Source organism: Aethalodelphis obliquidens, unplaced genomic scaffold, assembly GCF_003676395.1.
Source record: "Aethalodelphis obliquidens isolate GAN/ISIS:26980383/991018 unplaced genomic scaffold, ASM367639v1 scaffold2, whole genome shotgun sequence".
Taxonomy (NCBI): Eukaryota; Metazoa; Chordata; class Mammalia; order Artiodactyla; family Delphinidae; genus Aethalodelphis; species Aethalodelphis obliquidens.
The window spans coordinates 4,798,103-4,819,263 of record NW_020837946.1 but is presented as its reverse complement, the minus strand read 5'-3'; the positions used below and the strand labels follow the sequence as shown (position 1 = coordinate 4,819,263).

General features: G+C 50.6%; 1 protein-coding gene across 8 annotated transcripts in view; it reads left to right on the top strand.

Moving 5' to 3' along the window:
• AGAP1 (ArfGAP with GTPase domain, ankyrin repeat and PH domain 1) overlaps nucleotides 1-21,161 on the top strand; it is a 552,897-nt gene that overhangs the window by 197,008 nt on the left and 334,728 nt on the right. For all 8 annotated transcript variants that reach the window (XM_027117564.1, XM_027117546.1, XM_027117554.1 and 5 more), the window contains exon 4: nucleotides 18,215-18,300. In XM_027117564.1, coding sequence (XP_026973365.1) covers nucleotides 18,215-18,300 — 86 coding nt within the window. The remainder of the gene's footprint in view (nucleotides 1-18,214; nucleotides 18,301-21,161) is intronic.

Below are 21,161 nucleotides of genomic sequence, written 5' to 3'. Positions count from 1 at the left end.
AAAAGGAAAGAAAACCAAGGCTGCCCCGTATTATGTAGGAATTTGATGGAAACGTGGGCCACCTGAGACACTTTCCCTTGCAGACCGGGACACGGTGGTGTCCCCGAGAGCTCTGAGCTTCAGAGCTGAGCCCTTGCTGAGACCTTGTCCTGCTGCATCTCCCTCTGTGTGCCCCTCTCTCTGTGCTTCCCACGGTGGGCCACGCAGGGGACCTGGGGCCCAGAAAGGCTGCTGCCCAGCAGCGGCTCTCATGGCAGTGGAGGAGGGGAAGGGGCCTCTAGCTCTAAGATGCACTACAGTGCCCAGCAGACTGAGTAGCTGGTGTTAAGGTTGGTGGAAACAACTTTAAGGACGTCCAGAGACCGACCTTCCTGTGACGATAAAGTTAACTGCTCTTGGCTAATTTTTCAAGGACTTAGGGCCACCAAATGGGTGGGAAGTGCTAGGATGATGCCACGCTGTCTGAGAGCTCCCCTTCGTTGGAATCTGGAGTAAGCCCTCATCCAGGTGTGACACAGGTGGGTTCGCCACCTGCTGCGGCGCGGGGCCTCGGCCTGGTGTGACTTGGGGGCGGCTGACCCTGTCGTTCCCAGGTCCTCAGGAGCTGAATCCATCAGAGGTTCGTTCCTTCAGTGAATGACTCCAGCTTCCTGTAGGCTCTTCACCAATTCACATTTTTGGGTAAAAAAGCTCCGAGGCCATGGCAGCCCCGAATCTAGGCCGGCAGCCTGCAGGTTCCGGCCACGAGCCCGGTAATGGGGGACGTGCCAGCACGAGGGCTGCGACGGCACCGCCTCTCACCCGCGTGTCAGGCCCGCACTTGCCTGTGGTTGAAACCCGGGTTCCCAGCCTGTCGTAGCCACTTACTGTCGTTGTGGCCTTGGGTGAGTTACCCATCCTCCTGAACTTCAGCTTACTCCTCCCTGCTCCCCAGTCCTTGTAGGGACTGAATATGAGTGTAAGTGTGCAGAAGACTGCGTTAGCCCTGGCATGGAGAGAGGGCTCAGGGACGCGTACCTCGTAAATAAGGGTCCTGCCCCTTCGCTCCTCCATCTTCTGCTTCAGGTGGGCAGCCCTGCCTCCTGGGCTGTTCTGACAGGTGTGGCTTCAGGACTTCGTGTCCACCAGGCACGAGGTCACGATCCCGGTTGCTCGTGCCCCAGGCGTCCTGGTCCTCGACCAGCTCAGGCCTGGCTCGAATATGCCTGAGGCACTGTCTCTCCTCACCAGTGCGGTTATTCTAACAGCTTGAAGCACAGCTCAGGTCATGACCGTAGAGAGCTGTACGAGATGCCTGGGACCTAATCGGGCCATTTGGAAACTAGAAAGAAGGATGGAATTTAAACTGGCCCCCCGTCCCCACAGGGCTTCTAGAATGGGGCTGAGTTCTCTGAGGTCTTTCTTGCACCCGGGCGGTGGGGACTCTGTCTGGGCTGCTTGCAGGGTCACGAGCTTCTCTGGTTGGATGTGGCCTCAGAGCACGGTGGCCACTGTGATGGATGAGACAGCCGCATCTTAGCCTTCTCTCCGGTGTTTCCAATCCGAGGGTGCCCCCCCGAGGGTGACGGGCCCTGGGGTTACCACTGTGCCCTGCCCGTGCCTAGCCGGGATGTCACACACCGGCTGCAGTTCTAATGGTCACTTCCTCCGAGGTCAGTGGCTGCTGGCCATCAGGTCACTGTGAGCTGGACGTCCCTCTGTTAATCTTGCCACTTCCCTTGAGGACTCTGCCTGGAATTGTTTCCCAACAGATGTGTCTATCGTCAGGGCAGCAAAAGCCTTCTCAGGAGCATGGGTATCTGAAGTCATTTTTTAAAAATGAATGTTTACTTAGTTTCTTAGAAACAAGCCATGTGGTAAATACCAGCCTTATTTTCTGGGACATGTGAAATGCATTTAAACTGTCAGCTCCAGAAACCCTTTCCAAATCAAATAAACTTAAAAAACATTTTTGTGAGCTACCACTGCTCAGCAGATGTTAGGTTTATTTCTAAACACGTTCTTGGTGCTGTTCAGTGTTCCAATGAACAAAATATGTAAACACTAATAAAATTCGAATAGTTTTGAAATCTAGCCAGTTAAATGTTTCAGCGTAACTTTACCGTCTTACTTGCAACCAGGTGATCATAAGTACATGATAAGTTTTTAATGAGGATTATCTGAAGCCTTAAAACTAAGAGCCCACCGGAAGGTTGGCTTAATAGATAAAGCAGAAACCAGTTCAGCCATCTTCTTTAATTATTTCAGATGCTGACTCAGTCCCTAACTATAGGAATATCATTGATTCTTGTCATGGTTCTGATCTGTGTAACCGTCTGCTGACTCTGTCCCCTCACACGTAAGCCATACTGAGGATCAGGTGATAGTGCCTTTAAAATAGGCAAAGATACTGAAATAATCACTAGAACTTCAAAGAAATCATCAGAGAGAAGGGTGTTCTACTTCATTTTAAACAAGAAAAAGACAGCTGTAAAATTAGAATAAGGAGATTATGGTTTTGGCATTGACAGAATTGGCAGGACAAAATGTATTTTTGAATTGGTTGTTTGGGACTCAGAACATATTGTCCCGTGTTGTTACAATTAATTCACCGGGAAACTGAGGGCCTACTGAGAGCTGGGCATGGCACCTGTGGCCAGTGTGTGTGTTCCAGAGGGGAGAAGAAGCTTCTGGATGAATAACTGTAATTCACGGTGGTGATTTACACCTGGTCAGCTGAGCAGCCTTGCATGCTGGCTTCAGGCGGGAAGTGTCCCTGGGCTCCCAGGGTAGCCCACACATCCTCCTTCATGTCATTTGATTGACAGAGACTCCAGAATAGTAGCGTGCATGCTGGGAACACAACCGTGTCTTTCCTAAGACACCTCAGGACAAAACCATTTCTTTAATAGGAAAAAGGAGACTGGGTTCTAGAAAGTTCCACCTTTGAAATTAGAAATTATTTTTTCTAGAGAAATTTTAAGTCCCAAGATGGTTTTTTAGACCTTTAAGTGCACGACTTAATTGCAAATTAGAAAATAGTCCTTGGATCTGTCAAAGCTGAATTGCCACCAGGTGTTTTCTCCTTGGTCCGTTGCTACATCGGCCCATGACCTTGGGCCCTGACTTTGTCGTCTTGCTGGCAGCGGCTCTGGATCCAGGGAACCACGTGGCCGCCGACCAGTCCATTATTCACCCAGGCAGCTGCCTGCTCTGGTCTGGTTCATGTTCACTGTCGTAGTGTAGAATCCCTTGCTTGCAAGGACAGATGACCAGCTTCACTGAGCTTCAGTAGAAAGGGGGAATTCATTCACTTATGTACCTGGAGCAGCTCCGGGGATGGGTGTATAGCTTGAGAAAGCCCCTAATCACCTGATGCACGTGAGCTAGTGAGGAACCTGCCTCTCCCATTGCTTGGGTCTCCCCACTTGGCGGCAGGCAGTTTTGGTGGCCTCGTGACTGCGTGGTCTGCAAAACTCACATCTCATGGGAGGAAGAGTTGCATGTTTTTCTCAGTAGCTCTGAGGGAAGACTTAGAGACACCTCTGGATGGCATTGCTTGAGGCGCAGACTCTTAAGTTTTAACCGGTGGGAAGCTTTGTAATGCAGATCTCTTCCCTGATGAACAGACCTGATCCACTCAGTTTACCCAGTGGGAACAGGGTGCCGCGGAGACCAGAAGGGCCAGGTCCTGTTTGCTCTCACCTCTGTGCTTCCTTTCGCAAATCTCTGCCTTTCACAGGCTCACTTCTCTCCCACCCTCCCACCCCATTTTATTGGTCCCAGGGAAGGGCAAGATCTGAGACTCATAACCAGTCCTTGACCGAGGCAGTCTGACCACAGGTTGAGAGGTTCTCTGTGCAAGTTTGTACAGAAAGGAAGAAATGCCGGCTGAGGCCAGCCTCGGGGCGGGCAGAGGAGAAAGAAAGGGGGGCAGGCAGCACCGTCAGATGCGGGGCAGTGGGTCAGGGGGCCAGGCGTACGTTCCAGACGGGGACGGGGATGGATGTGCCAGCGTGGAGCCCACCTTCCGGCCACGGCTGGTGCGAGACGGGATTGCCGCGTGAAGAAGACGCACCGCCTGTAGGATGACGCTGGGAGATCACGCCTGCTGGATGTTCGAACTCTAAGGGCAGACTTTCACTGGGGCCATGGTCAACTCCCAGGGCCAGGACGTGGAGATAAGGCAGCAGAAGGGAAAATACTAGTAGCAAAATAGGCCAAGTGCCAAAAAAAAGAATTACACGAGGAGGGTGTGTAGTGTGATGAAGGTGCCTGCAGACTCTCCCCTCCACGTCACCTCCTCATGGAGGACTCAGGGACCCCCAAGGTGCCCCCTGAGAGCTGGGGCATTGTGGGCATAAGACCTGAGGGGCTGGGACAGGCCCCCGTGTGCGTGCGTGCGCGCTCACCTGCGTGCACGCCACGTACGGCTGCCCATTATCTACAAAAGGTGACAGTTCGACATGACTGAAATGGTTTGACCGAATCAATTCTTTGATGATTGACCCAGGCCATAAGTGGAAACCACATGCGACTCGCAGCGTAGTCTTCTACCCGTCGTAGTGGCTTCCTGGATGTCCTGTGTTGGGAGGGATTGTGAGGCAGGATCTTGGCTCGGGAAGAGTTCTGAATGTAGCAGATGGTCCCCCTGACTTGCGTCTGGAAGCTGCTCGGTTCCGTCCATGTGGCCCAAGGGGCACCATGTGTGGCCAGCACGCCATCCTTTTCTGAGCCCCATTTCTTACCGTTTTGCTTCTTTTACAAAATGGCAACACCACAAACAAAAGAAGAGAGCAGCATTGTTCTTTGAGGGCCACTTGGATGGGACAAGCATGTTGAAAGTGTGGAGGGGGTGGGGCTTGGTGACAGAAACCAGGTGGCAGTGTGTCCTCGACTCCTTCCATGCAGCGGAGGGGAGCGGGTGAGGCTGAACCAAGAGGGAGGTTGTGTGCAGGGACTGTCAGTTACACGGGGTGTGACCGCGTGATCTCCAGGTGGACCGGGCTGCCAGCACGTGCATCTCCCATTGCCCTCGTGCGTAGAAGGATTCTGAAGGGAGTTGGGGGCCGGACCCCTGGGCTCCCAGCAGTCATTACACGGGCGCTGGCTTTGGCGAGGGACACAGCAGGGCAGTTGGGAGGAGTCTTCAGACAACCTCTGGACCTTGGAGCTAACACAGAATGGTGGGAATGAGCCGCAGGGACCATTTACCACTGGACCCACTGCTGCCCCATCAGGAGGGGCGGCAGCTTATTAGTCCCACGAAGTACTGGCTGTAGGATGTGCCCTGGCCTAAGTGTGTTCCAAGATGCAGATGCAGGGGCTTCCTGGGCTGGGCAGGTTCCGAATCTGCCTGAGAGGGAGACACACACACACACACACACACACACACACACACACACACTCTCACACTCACACTCACACACACTCACACTCACACCCCACCCCAGGGCAGTCTGTCTCCTGCCAGCCCTGGGTGGTGGGCTTTGCTCCAGGTCTTGGTGGTGTCCAGCTCACAGGGTGTTGGCCTTCTCAGAGACCAGATCACCCTCTAGGATGGGCACAGTGACCTGGAGACAGAGCCCCCTGGAATCCTGCTGTTAAAGTCCTGACAGTGTTTCCATGGGAATGAGACAGTTACAGAGAGTGAGCCTCCACCTCTCCCCCCGCCCTCGGAAATGGAAGAGGACAGTCCAGACAATAAGTGATGTGTCCCCAACTTCCCTGGTGGCGCAGTGGTTGAGAATCCTCCTGCCAATGCAGGGGCCACGGGTTCGAGCCCTGGTCCAGGAAGATCCCACATGCCACGGAGCAACTAAGCCCGTGCGCCACAACTACCGAGCCTGCGCTCAGAGCCCGCGAGCCACAAGTACTGAAGCCCACGTGCGTAGAGCCCGTGCTCCACAACAAGAGAAGCACCGCAATGAGAAGCCCGCGCACCGCGACAAAGAGTAGCCCCACGCTTGCCATAACTAGAGAAAGCCCGCGTGCAGCAATGAAGACCCAACACAGCCAAAAATAAAATAAATTAAAAAAAAAAAAGTGACATGTTCCCAGAAGAAATATCAAAGGGGAGACGGCTCTCCCACAGCCGTCACCCCCTCCCTGTACTGTTGCTGCTCCTGAGCTGAGAAGGATTGTTGCATTTTTAAAGATCTGTAAAAATAAATAAACAAAAACAACCCCGCCCCCGCCCCCGACCCCGAAGCAAGGCTACTGCCCGCAAGGCCACTGTCTGGTGGCCGTTCGCCATGATGGCTTGTGACCCTGCTCTGCAGTGTCAACACATCAGGTATTAAAATGCAGAGGATTTCTGGGTTTCTCCATAGGGTCTAATCTCACAACTACCATCCTGTTTTAGTTTCTTGAAACAAGCACCTGATTTATATTCAGAGAAATGTGTGTGAACAGACAGTTCTGAAGCCAGTACTTTTACATGTCCAAGTCAACAATTGCATTTTCAAAAACAAAGTTGACACGACAGTTTTTTTTAATGACAAGTTATTTTCACGTGGGAAATACTAGTCGAGAGCAGTAAAATCTGAGGGACTAAGGGACCATCTGCCCGTGTGCTGGTAGCTGAGCAACCTGCCAAGGTGCTGTTGGGCGCTGGCCAGCTCACCTCCTCACCCCCTTTTCTGAGGCTGCTGCCCCTGGACTCGTCCCAGGCCACGGCTGGCGGGATTTGGCCTCATTTAAAGGCACCAGGTGAGCAGCTGGGCTCTTTTCTCCTGAATCTGCAGTACTTTTTGTAATTCATCCCTTTTTATGCTTAAAATAAATGTGCAGAATACTAAAAATAAAACAAACAAATAACCTTAAGTACATTTCCCCCCAGGGAAACAAGTATGTGCACGACTAATACTCCCCTTACCACCAAACTATTTCAGAGACTGTAGTAGCTGCTGGAATGTTCATGTACAGCCACCACAGTGGGTATTGGAACATTTCCAACAAACAGCTTACTTCTTTGGTCACACAGGCATATTGGCACTTCCCAGATATTGCAGTTTTATTATTTTTTAAACAAATGGCAGGTTTGTGGCAGCCCCGTATCGAGTGAGTCTGTCGGTGCCATTTTTCCCAACAGCCCTTGCTCACTTCACGTCTGTGTGTTACATTTGGATAATTCTTGAAATATTTCAGACTCTCTACCAGCAGAAAGGTTATGACTTGATAAAGGCTCAGATGATGGTCAGCATTTTTTAGCCGTATTTTGAAATTAAGGTATGTATGTTGTTTTTCAGACAATGCTGCTTAATAGACTACTACAGTATAGTATAAACGTAACTTACATGCACTGGGGACCCCCAGCGTTCCCGTGACTCGTTTTACTGCAATACCCGCTTTATTGCGGTGGTCTGGAACTGAAGCCACAGTAGCTCCAAGATGTGCCCGTGTATTAGATTTTGTAGGGAGGGGCCCATCATTACGTGGCTGTTTCCTCCTTCAGGGGGCTGGCTGAAAACCATGCCCCCCGATCCCGTCCGCTCGGTGGGTTCCCAGCGGGTTCCAGGGGGCACAGGCTGTGTCTGTTCCTGGTGCCCGGTCCCCTCCCATACCCCACCCAGCTGGCTCTCCTGGTCAGTTCCCGTGTCCTCCCGCTGCCCTTGAGAGTCAGAGATTCTGTCCTGTTCACTCTGTTCACCAGCACTGTGCTTATTATTGGCCCACAACGGGCTTTGCTAAATGCTTGCTGAGTGGTGCTTCTGAAGACCAAGGTTTTATTGCCCCAGTGTAGGGAGCTAACAGAGAAATGGGGAGCGGCGAACACAGGGGGAGAACCCTTGCCAAATACTACTAAGAGCCAAACTGTGTCACAGGTGGAGTGTCAGTCAGGTCCATTCCCCTGTGTTCCTCTATTGCTTGCTTGCATGGAAGTCCCCGTCTGAGATTAGAGACACGCCGTACACGTGGATAAATATTGAGGTGGTTACTCGGACTCACAAAATCTTCTCCCTGGGGCAGTGTGAGTAGCACCGTCCAGAACTTGGTATCTTGTGAGCTCTTCAGACTTGGGAAAAATGATTACTACCCTGGATCTCCCAGAGTACCTGGAAATGTGACAGAGTGTTAAGGGGAATCCTGGTTTTCATATGGGAATTTGAGCGAACTGAGGGTATTTCTTTCATTCTCTGCTTACTGTGGTCTTGGTTCTTCCTTGTCGTTGAATTTCACTTTGAGACTCTCCCTCAATGTGGAAGTCCCCAGACAGAGTCGCCGGCGTAACACAGCAGAGCTTGGTTGGTGTTCAGGGGACACAGGTAGTGTTCCGGGAGCCTGACGGCTGCCGCAGATCAGCTCCCGCTCACCTTCGCTGTGGCTGCAGAGGCAGGTGGTGGTGCCCGTTGAGTTTTCACACAAGGGAGCTGAGGCACCAGCCGCTACTGAAGCCGCACAGGGTCGCCCAGCTCAGAGGCAGACCCTTGGCGGGCGGCTTCGAGCCCGTTCCTCTGCACTGCGCTCCCCCTGCCTGGATACACACACTCTGCTGTCCTGAAATGGCCACAGCCCACCTGACAGCTCAGCACCCACGTTCAGGGGCCTCAGCGGGACCTCAGGTCACCAGGTCTCCTGCGTGCTGGGCCGTGCCGGCCCCTGCAGGCTGCCTGTCCCTTGGAACAGCTGCTGAGTTATTGGGGAAAGTACTGAGTTCAGTGGAGGATAGTATGTGAACTTTGGGGGTGGGTCCTAACTTCCAAAGACAGCTTTGCAGGGAAGTCTGAGTGTGTGGAGCCAGGGCAGCCTGAATGGGCCTGGGGCTCTGAGCCCAAGGGAACAGACTGCGGGCCCAGGCGCCAGCATCACACCTGGAGTGTGAGCTGAGGACAGCAAAGTCCAGGCTTCCCTTTCCGGAGAGCGTCCCGTGTCCACCACAGGGCCCGTGGGCATCTTCACAAGAAGAAGGATGCTTTGCCTCCAGGACCTGCCGGCCTCTTCTGGGGCTGCTGGTATCGCAGGGCATGTTTTATTCTTTGCAGTACCTGAGGTTCTGCCGCTGTGATTACAGAGAACATTTTGTTGGGTTAATCCTATCTTACAGCCATTTTAGTGTTTTTTTGCAGGGGAAAAGCTAATGAAACTTACGAAAGTGGAATTGGGCCTGTCCCTGGACGTTGATGATTGGAGACTGGTCCAGGCCAGCCAGCCTGCACCTTCCCAGGGTTTCTGTGTTTGTTTTAGTCGTGAGAAGATAGCACTTGGAAGAGAGAACTCTTAATGGGTTTCATGTGTTAAGCTGCTAATTTACCTTTTTCTCAAAGTTCTTGGAAGTAAAGAAATTGAATTTAACTCTTGGGCAACAAACCACTTCCCCAAACATTAATTTTCCGGCTTCTTTTTTGAGCAGCAATACCGCTTTTACAAAATGTTTTAAGTAGATCTCTGATACATCATGGTGTTCTGTTAATAAAACTTGTACAAGTTCTAGTTTATAAGTTTCTGACTCATTGCTTATCAGAGACAGCAATAAAGCTGTTTTATGAACACAGAATAGGGCTTAAGGGGCTCCTGTTTCAGTTTTATATCTGCCTTTTCATCCAATTAATTTTTGATTTTATTTACTTGATGTCAAGAAAACCTGAGCTACACAGGTGACACTTAAATATATATATATATGTATAAATGTATATGTACATATTCACCTTATTCGCCATTTCAAGGTACTCTTCCATTAAATACATCCAGAAGTGTTGAAGTAGTAGGAATAGTAGCACTCTTGAAATTCCAGGTTGAGTCAATGAAGGCAGTGACTCTCATTCCATAGAAGTATTCAGGTAGGAGCCCCGCCCCCCGGACCACGGTCAGCACTGAGTGCACTGTGACATCGCCAAGAGCCAGCTGGTTAACTATCTCCTTGTTGTTGCTTAAATTACTTGCATCACACAAAAAACTGTCACCGCACGTGTGCCCGGCTTGTCCCTCACGGAAGGTGGGACGTGTCCCAAGCAGGTTGCTTGCTTGTGCAATCTTCATGATTTTCAGGCGCAAACAAATGCAGGATGAGATTTTTAAAAGGCCAGGGCGAGGCTGCAACTTTCCCCGTATCCCAGCAGGTGGGTTCTGCCTCTGCCCGGGTTACCTGATGCAGCAAGAGCCGCCATCTTGGTCTCTGGGTTAGTGTGTAACATACCTGCCATGTGACAGCCGTTTCAACACCAGTTGTACATATGTAAAAAATGCTTATTCCATTGGCCATTTTCCAGCCCCCTGAAGTGGCCCTGGAGTGTGCTCCTGGGGCTGCACCTTGGGCCCTGCTGTGGGATGAGAGCCCCGTCTTGGCTGGCGTGGCAGCTTTTCACCAGGGCCTTGGTTTTGCTCCATCCTTAAAGTGACGTTGAGAGTCTGTCTTTTTCTCTTGGAAGATCATGGGCTGTTTTGATCTGCAGGTTCCTATCTTCTTGCATTTCAAGAAAATGCCTCTGTATTTTATCTCTGAATAGTCTTTGAGCTCTTTCGTTGGGGAGTTGTTGCCAGAGGTGCCGTTTATCCTTTTGTTAGTTTCATTTGTCTTCCTGTCAGTTAACTTCTGTCTTTTTCATCTTGACGGAGTTTATTTCAAGCCATTCCTCCATGTCAGAATTTCAGCTTTGAGCGGTGTTTCTTCTCTCCCTTACTTTTTCACATTGTATTCGTCCGTTCCAAAATGTTGGTTTGGTCCTCAGTTCTAGAGGTTCCCATTTCTTCCCTCATTGTTTCGGTTTCTTCTCCCTGGAGTTCTTGTCTTGTTCAGTGTCTGTTCATAAGGGGTATTAGGGAGGGAAGTATCAGAAGGGATTTCCTTCTGCTTTTTGAGTTTTGTTTGGGTTTTGCGGGCTCCCTTGCAGCCCGCCTCCCCTTTTATTTTGGCTGTGCTGCATGGCTTTCAGGATTTCATTTCTCCGACCGGGGATTGAACCCCGGGCTGTGGCGGTGAAAGCCCGGAGTCCTAACCAGTAGGCCACCAGGGAACTCCCGCAATCCCTCCCTGTCTTTTTCCCCTTGCCCTATCTTTGCATGATAGTCTCACCATCTCTTTAGCTTTTTCCTCCCCTTTGCTGAGATTGGCGCTGTCTCGACTGTAGTCAAGTGCAGGGATACACGCACTGCCCAGGCCGTTCACGTAGGCTGGCCACTCGTCCTGGGTCAGGTATGGGACGTGGGGAGCCCCCTGCCATCTGGTTTCCTGGGGCAGGACACAGGCTAGAGGAGACATCCCTGGCCCAGAGGGATGGCCTAGTCTGCCCGAGTTCCCATTTCCCAGACCTCCGTCACACCCCCGGCCCCCTGCAGGGAAGCACCGAAGGCTGAGGCTGGATGTTACTTTCCCTGAGAACCGCAGTGTATCATGAGTCCCTTTGTCCTCTGAGGGCATCTCCTCCAGACAAAGGTGAGCTGCCCTGACACACAGGGCGCTTGCAGTCCGTAGGAATTTGCTGGATGCCCTGCACCAGGTCCCCTGCCTCCGCGCGGGCTGGGCGGGGGTTGTGTTATACTGTCACTCCCTGCGGGGGCCCCTCCTTGCAGTCTGGGTATCGCAGGCACTTTGCCTGCAGAGAGCCCTGGCGGCTGCTCGTTTGGGAACCTCCTAACCGTCAGGGGACAGGGCACAAAGGCCATGCTGCCCCTTCCTGAGCACCCCCTCCCTGGGGGATCTGCAGCCACTCTGCACCCAGGGCTGGAGTCCTCCTGTTCGTTCTGAAGGTCAGTGTTTTCGAGGTTGGTTCTGTAAAGCTTGGCTTCTTTCCTTGGTGGATGGTGAACTTTTTATCTGGCTTTTACTTCCCCCCCCTCATTTTATTAGATATGGAAGAAAGGAAATTTGGTTATAGCAAAGTTCAAATCTTCTGTCTTACCCTGGAACTTTGACTTCTGTCTCAGTCTTCCTTCTTTATTTTACTCAGGTCTGGGTGAAAAGAAGTTGTTAAAGACCGTGGCCTGTGTGTTAAACCCCATTTCACCTGAAGTCATAAGCGTGAGCATTTCACCGTGAACTTACCAATCACCACGCATTAATTAGATCCTTAGTGTTAGTACATTTTTATAGTAGTCCCTGCCCTCCCCTCTTTTTTTTTTTTTTTTTTTTGCGGTACGCGGGCCTTTCACTGTTGTGGCCTCTCCCATTGAGGAGCTCAGGCTCCGGATGCGCAGGCTCAGCGGCCATGGCTCACGGGCCCAGCCGCTCCGCGGCACGTGGGATCTTCCCGGACCGGGGCACGAACCCGCGTCCCCTGCATCGGCAGGCGGACTCTCAACCACTGCGCCACCAGGGAAGCCCTGCCCTCCCCTTTTTTAAACAGTGTAAGTTTTTTAAAACTTGGCAGGGGAAATGAAGTCTGATTTGGTTAAATTTTGTAAACGGACGTGTAACCAGTAAAACTTTTCTTCCCCAGTGTAAAAATAATAATGGGATCCAAAATCCCTTTTAAATGTCATGATATGAAACTTCTCCAAAACCTCAGTAATAGGTACCTGACTTCAGTATTTTGATCAAAATTAAAAGAGCAAAATTAATTTTAAAGCCTTTCTGGCACATTCATGATCAGACTTTTCATATTCTCCCGGGGAGAAATGAAAATATTCATAGTTGTCTCCAGTGTGGTCCTCTCATCCCGCCAGTCCTAAATAATTAGGGAACAACAACATTTACAGATATTTGTTCTGGGGCTAAGTAAGAAGAAAATTTTAGGCAAATGTTACAAATGACAAGAATCTCTAAACCATTCCTCCGGGAAAATCAGGTGCTCCTGAGCTGGGGCCTTGTGAGGGTGACAAGATGTGAGGCCAGCTTGCAGCTATGGGGAGGGTCTTAGCGGCTTGACTTTGTCTGATCAGATGCTGGAATAATGCCCCCCCTCCTCTTTCTTATGGAAAAGGGAAATAGCATGCTCCACAAATGCACTTTTAAACTCAAGAATGATATTCATCCTTTGCTTATGCGTGGAAAAGTGAAGATGGAAATCAGCAGGAAAAAAAAATGAAACATGTTACTGAGTCCAAGCTCGTACGACTCACCACACAACAGGCCAATAATCGAGAGATGAGTTGCTGGGGCAAGGAAGAGCGACTTTATTCAGAAAGCCCGCAAACCGAGAAGATGCTGGACTCGTGTCCCAAAGAACCATCCTGCCTGAGTTAGAATTCAGGCTCCTTTTATACTAGAAGGGGAGGGAGTAAAGTCAAACACTTACTGGTTCCCATCAGCTTCCTGAGGGGATGTGTTCATTTCTTCCTTCCTGAGGTCATTCACAGGTGGGCCTGGTCAGGATGTTTCCTGTGAGCTCAGCAAAGGTATTTTAGCTTAATGCTCATCACCTGGGAGGCAGGGTTCCCAGAGATGGGCCATTATGTATCATTTAAGCTTATAGGCGACATCCCTTTAATGATTAACTTGTAATAGAATACAAAAGGTTCTTCCTTGTGACACAAAGTGATAGGCAGGTCTATTTCTTTTTAGTTTCCTAAGCACAGCGATGATTACCATTTGGGGCTGAAGGCAGTTCCCTTCTGGAGCTGTGAGTGGAGCGAGGAAAAGACATCCTCAGCCCCACTGCCCTGCATTCTTGGTGTTGCCCTGTGGGTGCTAGGAAATTACACGAAAGATTCCAAGCTCGTCTGTGGACACTGTGTGCCGTGAACTGTCTCAGCAGAAATCCACAGGGAAGAGGGCAGAGGTGAGAATCAGTCAGCACTTCCGGGTTTGGGTCTCATGCCTGCTGGCTGTGGGGGTTTGGTCAGTGTCTGAACTTCTTTTCCAGCCAAGTTAGATGTGGAGGTTGATGGTGATATTTGCATCACAAGATGCTGTGAGGAACAGCCGACATGATGTGGGAAGAGAAGTGCTTTGTAAAGTATTACAAGGCTTGCTGTTGCCTGGAGAGCTGTTAATGATATGATAATATCTTTTAGTCCAATTAGCCAAAAAGACAGAAATGTCAAACATCTGTTGCAGTGTTTACTCCCAACAAGATTTTTTTTTTTTTTTTTTGAGAATAGGAAAATTTGATTTTCTTTTTTTCCCCCTTAAAGCAGAAATGCCAACCCAGGTGAGATGGTTATACCTCCTTCAGTGTAGACAGCCCTTGTATTTAATAGGGCTCCATCGTAGGTCCATCCTACCTAGCTTGAGTTTAAAGAGTAGAGGGAACCCAGTTGTTTTTACCTACGCCAGCATCCCAGATTCAAAACTGGTTCCCCCAGCATGAGATCAGGACTCAGGGTAGTAACCTTGAAACCTTGATACTGATTGGTTACCAGTGGATTATAAGGGGCCCCCTTGAGTCTTTTTTTTCAAGATATTAAAGAAACAAAACAACTGACCTTTTCTTCCTGGTGTGCTATTCACAACACATCCAGCATCCCTGTTCGTGGTAGGTATATTCAGGTCCATCTTTTACTCATTTTTGGAAGAAATTAAGACGTTGACTTGCTTAAGAAGGCAAGCTGAAGGGCAAACGAAGTTTCCCAGGGCAGTTTTCTGGAAACTCTGAAAACTAGACTTTGGGTGAACCAGAAATTGAATAAATTGCATGTGAGGTTGAATTCAGACAAGAAGAATGTCCCCTCTGTGTGCTCTAACGAGATGCAAACACTTCTGTCCAGCGAGACTCAGTTACGAACATCAAAGCCCAGAGATGAACTTGGTTCTGCTCACTTATCTCTACCTGTTTGCTGCATACTTAATGTGGTGCTCTCTACCTCTGCTGACTTCACGGCATCTCTGGAAGGAACAGACTTAAGTGCGGGAGGGATCTCCGTTTTCCCTTCTCATGGAGATGTCAGCACAGGTACAGAGCCCTTGTACCCCTGTGTACTCGGTGGGCAGGCAGCTGTGTGAGGGACACTGCACACGTATGCACGGGTGGGCCGAGCCAAGGGCATGTTGGTCGTTCCCAATACAGGGGTCAGATTTGGGTACACTTTCTAAAAGTAAAACTACCCCCCAGGTACTTTAATGTTATGTAATAGTATTTGGCAGTCAGAGACGGTTGACGATTATTCGTGTAACAAGTTTATAGCATGGGCCACAGGCCAGGCTGTGCATTAAATGCTAGGAATACAGAGCTCGGTGCAACAGCCCTGCTAGCCCTCTGTATCGACAGATTTGTTCAGCCACGGATCTGAAACACTCCAAAAAAAAAAAAAAAATTACAGGAAGTTTCAAAAAGCAAAACTTGAATTTGTCTCATGCTGGCAGCCAGTTACATAACATTTATGTTGAACTTAGAGCTATTTACGCGGTATTTTTACCGTACGAGATATTATAGGTAATCTGGAGATGATTTAAAGTATACGGGAGGATGTGTGTAGGTTATATGAAAATACTGCACCATTTTGTGTAAGGGATTTTGGAACTAGTCTCCTGTGGAGTCTGAGGGATGACTGTAATTGGAAATAGGATTGTAAAATAGGCATTTAAAAATCTGCATTAGAAATGAAGCTGGATGTAGAGTTTGGTAGTGCTCTAATATTTCGGTAGGGAAAGATCTAATGGCTGGGATGGATGGCGGGTTTGAATTTCAGATAATGAGAGAGGTGGCCCCTGGGGAGTGTAGACCAGCTTGGTACCACCCCCACCTTCATCCCAAGGTTTTTTCCCTTTGTGTCTCTAAAGTGAACTGTAGAAAACGGATTTTAAAGTCGAATTTTATTTACCTGCTGGGCTGTGTTTCTCCAGTACCCAGTTGTCTATGTTCCCGTTGAGCCTGCTGACAATCTATCAGCAGTAGGAGTTTATTTTTTATATATAATTTTATTAATCGTAGTCTTACTTTTTCACAATCTGGGTGCTTAAACACCTGGCTGAATTTTATCTAATCAAACCTCTGGGTTCATGGCAAATGCATTTGAGTGTTTCATTTTTGTTTCCTGATGTATAACACCAGAGAAAACACAGAAGTCCATTGCAAGTGTCTAATATTTGCAATTGTAAAATATTGAAGAGACATACTAATTACATATCTTAGGGGGGAAATGAAAAGTGATTTTAGAATTGGAAGGGGCCTTAAGGATGGAGGAGAGAATCACCCCTCCTTTTAGAGCTGATGAAAATTAGATCCAGAGGCCTCTGCTTGAGGTTACAAAGCAGAGGAGCAGAGAGAACTCTGTGCAAACCTTTCTTAACTTTAGTATTGTTGTTCAGCTATCTGGACACATAACTTGGGGTCGTGACTCTACAAAAATATGTGAAAGAAAGTGAATGAACGAATAGATGTGAAATTTATCCAACAAGCCCTTACCCTGTAAGACACACGAGGGCATAGAGACCCAGGGGAGGAGCAGGGCCATCAGCGGGCGTCATTCCGGGAGAGCTGCATGGTGACGCCCACCGGGTGCCTGCTCCCCAGGGAGATGGGGGGAGGCGGCTGGCAGCGGAGGGGTGCTGGTACTGCGGGAGCTGCCCCCTCCTGCTCTGGAGACCACGCGGACTAGTGAGGAATTGGCCGTGTGAGACCAGCGTGCCCAGGGCAGCTGTGAAGGCTCGTGGAGGTCGAACCTGAGTTCATCAGACCAGGGCTGGCCTCCATGCGCTCAGATGCTGGGAGTCAGGGCTCGTTTGGGGGAGCTGCGGGGCACAGGGACCGTGAATCACTGTGGATCCTCCTACAGCCAGATGCGCAGGTGCAGAGCGGGCCTCAGCCCGTCTGGTCCAGCGCGCGTGCGCTCTGTACCCCGCCCCCGGCCCTCAGATGTGTTTCCCTCCGTCCGTTCCCCACGGAGTCTGCCCTCCTTTTTCGGTGTCGGCGGTGAGGGGGATCAAAATGGGAGTTTCTCCATTTTAAAGTTGGAAGGTTTTCTTCGGTTTTTGAAGTTTTGCTCTTTAAGCACGTGCATCTTGCCTGTGACGGGGTGCCCGGGGCGGAGGGTGGGGGGGAATGTGGGGCGGGAGCGGCCGTGTGCGCATGCGTGCTCGCTTGCGGAGGCGACCTCCCCGCGGGCCGCCCCAGCCTCACGTGGCAGAGGCCCACCTGCGGACACTTCTTAGGGGTGCGGTGAGGTGAGGTGGGGTGGGGTGGTTTGGGACGGGGAGTCTAGTTTCTGCTTCTCGGGCGCTGGGATGGCCCAAACCCCGGACTCTCGGAGGGAAGGTCCGCGTCGTCGAGGGGCCGCTGTGGCGGAGAGCCAGGTGTGACTCCGGGGGGCAGGGGGCCGACACCCAGCCTCTGGGGCCGATGGGGGAGCTCCACCAGCGAGGTTCTCGGGCTTCCAGTTATTCGGGGTTAGCTGGTGATTCTGGAAGGCCTCTGTGCCGAGGAGCTGAAATGAATGCCGGTGCTGGCGTGTTCCCCTCGAGACCACGAGTTCCGAAGCCCAGTGAGGGGTGACTGCAGCAGGCTCGGAGCCCAGAGCGTGGGAAGGTCGTTTGTCTCTGGAGGTGGCAGAGGGCGTGGCAGAGGGACCCAGAAGTGGACGTATTTCCCGCTGCCCAGGGGAGGCCTAGCAGTCCGAACCGGGGCGCTGAGGGGAGATGTTTGAGGCACCTGGGCGTGGGCGGGGTCAGCCCCTGCCGCCTTCACGTGGCCACCCCCGTACCCCCAGTGTTCCGGCGGGGCCCCTGGCGGTCTCTCGCTAACCCAGCGTGGTCTCTAACGCTCTCCGTCCGCCAGCTGCGCTGCTGTGTCTCCACCTGTGCGGAGCTGCCATCCAGTAGTTTGTGTCTAACCCGTGTGTGGTAGTTGAGCACCCTTCCCTTCCCTGTGAACTGTGAACACGGAAACACCATCCCCATGCTGTTCTATGTTTTCCTTCCAAGAACTGGGTTTCTCTTGAGGAGAATACAGATTCTCAGCCCTTGAATTTGTCAACGTGCTGGAGACCAGGCCCCTGATCAGCAGATACAATTCGTTTCGGTTTTGTGAACCCAACGAGAGAACAATTTCCGGGCTCTCTGTTTCTGGACTCGGTATCAGCGTGTTCCCAGGGAGAGAGAATTCCTGAATTTACACACAAAGCCTGCATTAAAATCCCACGCTTCTGAGCCACGAGTGATCCTGGCGTTGCATGGAGGCTGTGTATTCTAACTAGAAAGGAACACGGGTTCTTAAGGATGGATATTTGAATCTGAGTTCAGTAGTTCTTTTAAAGTCCAGGGGTCCCTGGAGGCAGAGCCGCAGCCCACTTCTACTAAACACTCAGGGCTGCCCCCAGGGCCACAGCCTAGGGTGTATTTTTCCACAAGCGAAGCCCACGTCTGTTTGCCCTCCCCTCGCTCTGTCTTTCCCGCGTAACGAGATTTTTTGTGTGTGTGTGGCAGGTGGCAGATTCAAGAAAGAGATTGTGGTTGACGGACAGAGCTATCTGCTGCTGATCAGGGATGAAGGGGGCCCTCCAGAGGCACAGGTGAGTACTGCGCGCACACTGGTGACCCGCGTTCACCTGGGCCTCCTTGGGAAGGGTCTGACTCCACAGGTGCTTCTAAGAAGTCGGTCAGGTGCATACAAGAAAAGGTGAGAGAGAGGCCCCAGGAAAATGCTTTCTGTACTGAGGTTTTTCTCATCCCTGAGAGACTAATTCCGTTGTTCCTTCAGACAGAAACCTAGAGGGAAGTTTGGGCTGTGTGGCTGATTTTCACTTTGCGTTTTTGTTTTTGTTTTTTTGCGGTACGCGGGCCTCTCACCGTTGTGGCCTCTCCCGCTGCGGAGCACAGGCTCCGGACGCGCAGGCTCAGCGGCCATGGCTCACGGGCCCAGCCGCTCCGCGGCACGTGGGATCTTCCCGGACCGGGGCACGAACCAGCGTCCCCTGCATCGGCAGGCGGACTCCCAACCACTGCACCACCAGGGAAGCCCCACTTTGCGTTTTTTAAGAAGGAAGGAAGAGCAGAATCTGCACTGATTTGTCCACTCAGCTGAACTGACATCTGGAAGTGTCTATAGCCCTTTTTTTCTCCTTTTATCCTGTGTTTGATCTCTAGAGCAATACAGTCATTTAGAAAGTTGGATGGGATTTGGAAATCTGAGCACTACTGCCAGGCTGCCCACCAGGCTTCTCAGCCCGGATCATTCTCCGCTGCAAACCCGGATGCAGCACAGTGTGATTTCTTTGAAAGTTCCTTGAAAAATGGGTGTTGTGGAGGAAAAAAAAAACAGCATGAGTGTGGAAAACCTTTTTCTTTGGTTTACTTACTCTCCAGTTTATTACTGTACTTACATAATTTACTAGCTGAACACTTTGAAGGGACCGAGGGCTAGTAATAGTCAAGACCCATTAATGTGAACTTAATATTAAAAATTTTCTCTGGCGTTCTTTCTTGAACTTACCCTTTGGTGAAAGTGCGACACAGGATTATTGGTGATTTAAGCGAACGATGTTGAATATGGAGGTTGTTAAAGTTCTAGAACTCCATACACTGAGGCGTATGCAGCGCTGCAGAAAAATGGCGTGGATTTACCATGCTTTAGTGAGTCTAAAATGCCACTGATTATAAGCTATACCAGTATTTAAAAGAAAAATGCTGTCAAACTGTGAAACAAAGCAGTCCATAAGGTATGTTCTGATAGCAAAGACGTTAGTTAAAGTGTGGAAAAGATTTGTTTTCGCTTTGCTGAAACAGCATAATCGATGAGAGTAAGGAAACACCGAAGACATGTTAAACATGAAAAAAAGTAGGTTACGGAGCTGTGAGAGCTCGGGTTCAGCGCACGTCTGTTACTTTATACTTAAGCAGGACAGGGTGTGATGTCTGACACCGTCCTAGAAGGTTCATGGTGGTGCTGAAAGCTCAGTCCCTTTTTCTGAGTGGTCCTTCGCCCGTGGGACGTCTGTCCTGCTATCACAAGGGTTCCCTCCGAGGCAGGTGGTAATAGGAGAATGACGTAGGTAAAGTGTGGGCGTCACCTGGGGTGATTTTCCGCTTTTCTGGCTCGTAAATGTTTTGGAGTGACCAGGGGCAATCTCACATGTAAAGAGCACACCTTAGCTCTGACATAAAGAATCTAAGAAGAAAGTTGAGAGACGTACAGGAGCGCATGTTGGAGCTGGTGTAGTGGCTTCAGAGGCACTGATGTCCCGGGACGCTGCCAGGGATGGGATGCTGGGGGGCCCAGGGCTGCAGAGACACGGCGCTTCCCCTGACGCCAGTCGTGGAGCAGTGAGCAGGCTGCCCTGGGCCAGAGTTTAACCGCAGTGAGACCAGTCTCGCAAGGAGCCCCAGGCCCACACTGGAGAGGGAACTCCAGCCCGAGGAATTAGGGGCTCGGAGTACTGCCCCACCCTGAAGTTTTCATCAGCCATGATTGCTGTTGGGGTTGCCTTTTTAATGAAAGTATTTTTGGGGGGTGGTTCTCCTGTTACGAAGCTTAGGCCCAGTGTTCCCCACATCCCCAGACGGTGACATTAAAAATCCCAGGGGTTTTTCTCTCCAGTGGTATGTACCCTCTGAGAAGCATCTTTCCTCTAGGAAGCACGTATTCCTATGGAACACATCTTTTCCATAGCCTCAGGTGCTTAGGACATGTGATGTCATTCGACACAGAATCATTTTCCTTCCTTTTAGTCCCTGATTAATTAAAGAATTGGCTTTTAAGAATAAAACAAAAAAACTTAAGGCCTGTGAGCAGTAATGGAGCCCTTCTTGTAAGTTTCTTCCCGTGTCTGGAAAGCACACATATTGTGAATCGGTAACCCTGGTTGAGCCCCCGCCCCGCCACCTTCCCTGAGTGGTGCAGCTCACTTATCCTCGAGATGACCCTGGGAGACGATGCTCTGAGCGTTCCCGTCACCAAGGACGCTGACGCCCTGAGATCTCATGGCATCAGGGCACAGGCCGAGGTGGCTGGCCCACACCCCCGCCCCGCCGGGGGTAGAACTAGGGCTCCCAGGAGGTCTCTGTCTTGGCCCCTGGCCGTGAGTTTCCCTGAGGACCAGTCCCTTATTCTAGCACATACTTCCCACAGAAGCATCATTAGGCTAGAAGCTTACCCTGGTTAAAGTGCAGATTTCTGCTTTGAGGGGATGTCAAACGGAGCCTTTCAAAACTAGGCCGAGTGTACTCGGACATTCAAGGAAAAGAACTGTTTTCAAGTCACCACTCCTAGGCACATGTGAGCATGATGTTCGTTTCCGCTGTTGCAGATCATGTCATATAGTCTGTGAAGGTAATGACGGCTTCATGAGTGAAGTTGCAGGATTTTGTGGATACTGGTGTCTTATTAGGTGGTGTGAAAACTCTGCCAGTTAACTGGGTTTTTTGGGGGTTTTTT